This window comes from Eucalyptus grandis, chromosome 5 (assembly GCF_016545825.1).
Source record: "Eucalyptus grandis isolate ANBG69807.140 chromosome 5, ASM1654582v1, whole genome shotgun sequence".
In the NCBI taxonomy this organism is placed as follows: domain Eukaryota; kingdom Viridiplantae; phylum Streptophyta; class Magnoliopsida; order Myrtales; family Myrtaceae; genus Eucalyptus; species Eucalyptus grandis.
The window spans coordinates 49,955,577-49,963,109 of NC_052616.1; the positions used below are offsets into that span (position 1 = coordinate 49,955,577).

At 41.5% G+C, this 7,533-nt stretch overlaps 1 protein-coding gene across 5 annotated transcripts in view; it reads left to right on the forward strand.

Annotated features, from left to right (window-relative positions):
• Window positions 1-215: 215 nt before the first annotated feature.
• Window positions 216-7,533, forward strand: part of LOC104445354 (G-type lectin S-receptor-like serine/threonine-protein kinase At1g61480) — a 21,984-nt gene continuing 14,666 nt past the window's right edge. The window contains exons 1-7 of one of the 5 annotated variants that reach the window (XR_005550894.1): window positions 216-1,272; window positions 1,347-1,454; window positions 1,542-1,753; window positions 1,826-1,990; window positions 2,135-2,255; window positions 2,537-2,684; window positions 2,758-2,998. Coding sequence is in view for 3 of the 5 variants with exons in the window: in XM_039312138.1 (XP_039168072.1) it covers window positions 945-1,272; window positions 1,347-1,454; window positions 1,542-1,753; window positions 1,826-2,036; window positions 2,135-2,253 (978 nt within the window). In the remaining 2 variants the exon portion in view is untranslated. Of the gene's footprint in view, window positions 1,273-1,346; window positions 1,455-1,541; window positions 1,754-1,825; window positions 2,037-2,134; window positions 2,256-2,536; window positions 2,685-2,757; window positions 2,999-7,533 lie in introns of those variants that run through there. The other 4 variants (XR_005550893.1, XM_039312138.1, XM_039312137.1 and 1 more) reach the window with 4 other exon arrangements.

A 7,533-nucleotide genomic window follows, 5' to 3' on the forward strand; every position in this document is an offset into this window, starting at 1 on the left:
GGTGCTCTTGCTTGGTCATCTTCTGCCTTCTGCAGGCAAGTCATAGGGCCAGCGGTGTAGCTTACAATATTACTCCATCGGAGCCGCTCTTCCCGAACCAAACTCTCGTCTCCTCTGGCAATATATTCGAGCTTGGGTTCTTCACGCTGAGTGGGTCAGAAAATCAGTATATTGCCATAAGGTACAAGAACTTGACGCCTTCTAAGATCGTGGGTGGCCAATAGGGAACGGCCGCTTGCGTACACGGATCAGTCTGCAAAATTAACGATAGGCAGTGATGGGAATTTGAAGCTCATGGATGGACAAGAAAATATAGTTTGGTCTACCAATGTCTATAGTCGGTCCAATTACACGTCGGCGGTGCTATTAGATAGTGGGAATTTTGTTCTGCAAGATGGCAATTATGGCGAAATATGGGGAAGCTTCGAGGATCCGACAGACACTCTTCTTCCAACAATGGAGGTAGGATTAAATGTCAGGACTGGAGTGAAAAAGTCTTTAATTTCCTGGAGAAGCGACAGTGATCCATTCCCTGGAAGTTTCTCGACTGGAATGACATCCGGGACGCCGCCTCAACCTTTCACTTGGAATGGTTCGACTCCTTACTGGAGAGGTGGGCAATGGGACAAATCGAAATTTATTGGCATACCAAACATGGACCAATCATACAAGACTGGCTTCACTGTCCAGCAGGATCCTCAGCAGGGAACCACTTACTATTCGATAAATAGATACGATATCTTTCTATACATGTTCATTTCTCCCAGAGGATCTCTCACGATAATGCGCTGGGATGATGGAGCTAAGGTATGGTTGATGGAGTGGGCAGCACCGAACAATACTTGTGAGATTTATGGAACTTGTGGTCCATTTGGAGTTTGTAACTCATTGAATTCGCCTATTTGCAGATGCATAGATGGGTTTGTGCCAAAGTCAAATGAAGAATGGAACGGTGGAAACTGGATCAGAGGATGTGTAAGAGAGATGGAATTGAATTGCCAGAAAACACAAGCACATCGATTTCTACAAATGTAAAGAAAGATGCATTTTGGCAAATGAGCCAGATGAAACTACCCGACTCTGGGGACTATGTATCAGACGTTGAAGATGAAGAAGGATGTGAAAGCTGGTGCCGGAGCAATTGTTCTTGCTTGGCTTATTCTTACGTCAGCACCATTGGGTGTATGGTTTGGAGTAAAGACCTCATTGATCTTGAGGAATTTCCCACAGCTGGGGAAGATCTATTTGTTCGAGTCGCACATATAAAAGCAGGTTAGAAATTGTTTCATTAAGATGAGTTGAGTCAACACCAATCATCTTTTACATAACTCTCTTTCCCATTTCAGGAGGATCGCGACACAGAGCAGTTATCATCAGCCTGAGTACTATTGCAGGGATTATGTTCTTTGCAGTATTTGTTTTTGTTCTTTGCAAATGGAGAGCTAACAAAACAGGTACTATTGAAAAGCTATATCAGTGTTATCAGAGGATTGTGCACGCTATGAAAAAGTAAGCTAATTCTTCCTCAATGATAAACACAGGAAACTTGAGCAAAATTCGAAGGCTCCTTGATTCAGTAGATACACTGGAAAAATCGACTGAGCCGACACAAGGAAATGCATGGCAAGAGCAGTTGAAGCAAGATGATTTGCCAGAATTGACCCTTTATAGTTTTGATAGCATACTGCTTGCTACAAACAAGTTCAGCACGACAAGTAAACTTGGGCAAGGAGGGTTTGGCTCTGTTTATAAGGTATGGCCATTCTGCAGGACATTGTCAATGAAAATATTTCAAGGTCTTAAAGCTATGTGAATTGCGAAACAGGGGAAGCTGAAAGATGGGAAAGAGGTAGGTGTGAAAAGACTTTCCAGTGCCTCAGCCCAAGGCGTTGAAGAGTTCAAGAATGAGATCATCCTTATATCGAAACTCCAACATCGAAATCTTGTTAAACTCATGGGTTACTGCATTGAAGGAGAAGAAAAGATTTTGGTATATGAGTACTTGTCGAATAAAAGCTTGGACACCTTTCTTTTTGGTTGGTCTTTTTTATCTCGGTATAACTATTTTTCTATAATTTATTTTCTGCCATAGCATTAAAACTTGAAAACTATTCCTGTCTGTCATGGTTGTTAGATTCAAGAAAGAAGGCAGAACTTGACTGGGGCAAACGATTTCAAATAATTCAGGGGATTGCAAGGGGCTGCTCTACCTCCATCGAGATTCTTGCCTTAGGGTCATACATCGAGACTTGAAAGTAAGCAACATTCTCTTGGATGAAAAGATGAACCCGAAAATTTCAGATTTTGGGCTAGCACGAATGTTTGAGGGCACTCAAGTTTTGGTGAACAGTCAAAAATTGTTGGAACACTTGTAAGCTCTCTAGGCCTATTTGAATTATCAATTCATTGAGTCAATCTCTTCAAGCAGACAAAAATGATTGATTTACCACAATGAACATCTCTGTTCATGCATGTTTTATCCCCATTGTCTATTGATACAATCAAAGAGTAGATAACATGTTTAACTTAACTGCAGTGGTTATATGTCTCTTGAGTATGCCATGGGTAGAATATTTTCCGAGAGGTCTGATGTCTATAGCTTCGGAGTGTTGCTATTGGAGATAGTAAGCGGCAAAAAGAACACGTCCCTGTATGACCAGGGATATCTGAATCTTCTTTCCTACGTAAGTCCCAAATTGCAAACTTAATCAATATCGTAAGTTTGCTGCAATATTCTGACAGTGTTCTCACTTACAGGCATGGCAATTGTGGAGTGATGGCAAAGCATTGGACCTAATGGATGTAGCAATGGTTGTTAGCTCTCCTTTGGAGATAACAAGATGCATCCATGTTGGGCTTCTCTGTGTTCAGGACCATGCCACGGATAGACCAAACATGTCGAATGTGGTTTTGATGTTAAGTGGTGAGTCGAGATCTTCCTCGGCCGAGGCAGCCTATGTTCACTTTCCAATCTGAAATGCCAAATCGTTCTATTCCATTACAGCAAGAAAGCATCTGGTCCTGTTAACACTATCACTAATACAATGGTCGAAGGAAGATGACGACCATTTATATTCATTTTTATTTTCCCTTTTGGAGATGACTTTGTTGTTATTTTTTAAGATTTTAGTGTTAATTCAATTCAAGGATGGCTTTAGTCCACTCTGAACAAAGGGTCGAATGGGCTGCTCCACTTTATACATTGATTTTAGGCTGCAAATTAGGGGTTTAGAATGTACACTTTTGACAGAACATAATCGACGCAACAATTTGTTCTAATTTACATGGCTGAACTGTTATAATTAAGGAGAACTACCATGTAATTGTCATCACTCTCATCACCGTTGCATTTTGAAGATTCGATTTCTTGGGTTTTTGGATGAAAGATATCATTACCAAATATAGACTCCCCCAAGAGAAGCATGAGCATTGGCACAAGACAAAGTATTTCCAGCTTAGTATGATTCCCAGATATGATTTACCTTCTTCAGACTTGATAAGAAGCCATCTATGCCAGTGGCAATTAAATGTCAGTTAGTGATCAAGTCAATGACTGAACAATTCAATTTGGATAAGCTTCGCATTTAAATGGAAGGGTAATGTCAGCTAGTGATCAAAATCGGAGCTATGTGATCCTTAAACTGAAGAGCTGAAGAGTTCTGGTTTGCTTGGAATCCATATAATATCTAGCTTCATTGAACATTAAACTTGTGGGAAAATTACCTTATTAATCCTAAACCTACTGTAGAAATGCGAATTCATTCCTAATTTTTTTTTTTTTTAAATTTTGCTAATTTAGTCCCTGTGCAAAATTCTAATGTAGTCATTATGGACAATTTTTATTGAAAATCACCGCGACGGTAATGACTAGATTATTACGTTAGTGATTTTTAGCAAAAATTAGCCGGAAAGACAACGTATTTTCGCAAAGGTTAAATTGGCAAAATTGAAATTTTTTAGATAGAATCGACAATTGTGTAACAAATTTAGGATTAATTGGACTATTTCCGTAAAGCGCATTGACAAAACATTTGGCCAACAAGTTTCATCCCAAGCCGCTTTGACCCTTCATGGCATGCTTCGTGAGCAAATCGCACAACTCGAGCCACAGCCTATGCTTGGTCTTCCCCTTAATCGAGAAAACCGATCGTCATTCAGCACCGACGCCAACCTCTCCGCGGCCTCTTGCCACAGCTTCGAATTATGTTGGAAGATATGATTCTATAATTTTGTATGATAAGCAATCAAGTTTATTTTAGGATTAGAAAGATAGGAAAAGATAAGAGAATATTTCTTTTCCTTTATTAATTCTTTCTTTGTAATTAAATACATGATACTGTACATAAATTACAAGTCAATTGAATAAAGAAACGACTTCTTCTTCTTCATCATCGGTTCCTCACGAATCCAGTAGATACACTACTTTGCTGCATCTCCTTTTGTGACATGGTATCAGAGTCGTCTGTGGTTCTGAATTGACTTTTGCTTCCGCTTCGACTACCTCGCAAAGGAACTCCAAATTCCGAGAGAAGTGTTGTCAGTAGGAATCATTCTTTTGATTGCCTAATTGAGGAACCAAATCTGCAGAAAGAGTTACCGGAGGAATCAGTTTTTTTCAATATGACAAAGCTGCAAGACCCTACCTCAACTCCAGTCGACCAATTTGCACCAGGAGCATCGCTGCAAGCCAAAGGAGACCAAGACTCATCCACTGTAATTCCTGCATCAGAACAATAGGAACAACAGATCCAGACTCAAGTGCAACACGCGCAATGGCAACAACAGGCTCAGGCTAATCCGGGGCAACTTTTCGCGGGCTACCCTTACCAATGGATGCCGTATCCATGGTTCCATGGGCCGATCCCCAATGCATCATCGCTTGGCTACCAAAGCAGCGTGCGAGCCGATGGAGGTCTACCAACTGGTGAAGGGGCAAATCCAACCACCGCCCCGAGAAGCGGTGACGGGGCGGAGCAACTGGACTGGTATGGGGGAACGAATCCCTACCCGGGTTTTCCACAATGCGGGTCACGAGATTTGGGTTGAGCGGTCCGGGTCAGGGAACAAATCTCTACCCGAACCCTACACCCAATTTTTTTCCATATCAGATCCTTGTTGCCAGTGGTCGGCCGAAACCTGGCGATCCTCTTTACACAACAAATGGCAACAGACCAGAGTTAAAAATCATCAGTCAGCAATTAACGGGTGCTGACAACTATTCGAGTTGGTCGCGCGAATTCCGGCGGGCACTAGTAACAAAGGACAAAGAGGTTTTCATCGAAGGAATGTTCCCGACTCCATTCGACGAGCGAATAGCACGGCTTTGGAGGCGATGCAACCAGTTAGTCAGAACCTGGATTGGCAACGCACGACAGGCCAGTGGCGGCCGTGCTTCCCCGACGGAGGATTTGAAGAAAATGTGGGAAAATATACAAGAGATGTTTGGAAAACTTGATCGGGTTAAAATTTTCTCACTTACCCAATAGATTTCAGATCTCGAAAGGGAAATATGACTATCGCGACGGTATTCAACAAACTTTCTTTGTGGAACGAATTGGAAGCAGCCGAAGAAAAGTTCGACTAGCCCGATTACGTCCAGCAACAGTACAAGAAAATGCAAGAAAGAGAGAAGACGACGAGGTTTCTCCTCATCCTCAATGAAACGTACCTGGAGTTCCAATCTCAAGTACTCACCGTGGAGCCCATGCCAAGTCTCGGCCAAATCTATCAACTCGCCATACAGGAGGAAAGCCAACAAAGATCGGTGGACCATGGCAAGGGAGGAGACGGAATCGCTCTAATGGCAAGGAGCCAAATCCACCACTCGAAGAACACGGGGAGAGGGAGAGAGGTGGATCTAGGTTTGAAAACCCTAGATCGTTTATAAAGAAGTCGACGGACGGTGCAGATTGTTTCCAGCAATCGGACGGCCATCATCTCTTCCTGGGAGCGACAAGATCTGACGGTCCGCATGGCTTCAACTTTGCTGGATCGGACGGCTCATGATCAGTGCACTTCCATGGGCCAGATGGGCCTATTTCGCGTGGCAATTTCTTTGCCGGATCAGATGGTTCGTATGGGCCTATTTCGGCCCAAGCTCTTCAAATGACCCACAAAGCCTTCATTCGGTGCAAAAATTAATGGGCCAAAAGGGAAAGGTAAATGTATTGTGATTATTGTAAACGACCGCATCATACAATTGAAAACTGCTGGAAATTGCATGGAAAACCAGGAGAAAAAGAAAAAGGAAAATTTTCCTCGCCTTTCGGTGTTGGGTCAACCCATGGGAAAATCAATTACCCATGAGCAATATCACGAGCTGGTGGAAGCATTGAAGAAATTGGATGCTACAAATAAGGGTGGAAGTTTCACAAAAGTGCGTCATATTGTCTAATGAATTCAATATCGAAAAGTGCATGGATTATTGATTCGGGTGCTAGTGACCACATAGTCTGTGATAAAACTTTCATTTCCGATATTACTAAGCTGTCTTTCCCAACATCAATACAACTTCCGAATGGACATGCCACTAGGGTCACCATGACGGGCACTGTGAACCTTAGTTCCCTCATCACCTTCGAAATGTGCTTTATGTTCCTAATTTCCAATTCAATCTAATCTCAGTTGCCCGAGCTTGTGAAGAAAATTCATGTCAAATCCTTTTCCAGTTTGATAAATGCTTCTTTCAGGCCCCTTCGACTAGCAAACTGATGGGCTTGGGTAGAGTAAATCAAGGATTGTATTTTTGGATGGAATTTCCACATTCTCTTAGATTATCTCCTGTTGAATCATTGTGTAATGCTACTACCAGCGATATGAATTTTCTTAATCATGAAAGATTAGGTCACAGTGCATCCTTTCCTTGTCCTGAATGTCCCATTTGTCCCTTGGCAAAACAAACACGTAATCCTTTCCAAGATAGCACTTCTCGAGCAAATGACATTTTTTCCTTGATTCATGCTGATGTTTGGGGGCCTTATCACACCTTGAATCATGACGGGTCTCGATTTTTCCTTACTAATTACTCTATTTCATCCAAATACTATGTATAATATATGAACTCCTATGAGTGTGAAAAATAGACCCGATTAGTCGATTTAATTGGAATTAATTGTAAAGTCATCCATAATATCAAATAAATCATTTTGATCAACCTTTGTTTGTAAATACTGCATATTTGATTCCATCCATAAATCGATTTTCTTCCCTATGAGTTCGAGTCTCAATAAGAATTGGAACGATGGAATCCACTATTTCGTTATTCATTTCTATTTATTACTTTTTTCTGTTTTTTGATACCTAGTATCAATACTCGTTTCGAGGTGAAATGACTATAAAAAAAGAAAAGACAATTCATTGAAATTCCGTCCAGTAAAACAGAAGAATTATAAATTTCCAAAATATTAGATAGGAATACTGCAAATAGAGCCATTGCGACTTCTTCCGGTCAACTATCCACCCAGTCAAGTGCAAAACACAGTAGAATCACGCAACGCACGCTGCTGGTGTGCTTCCTGCCCACGAGGAAAGAAG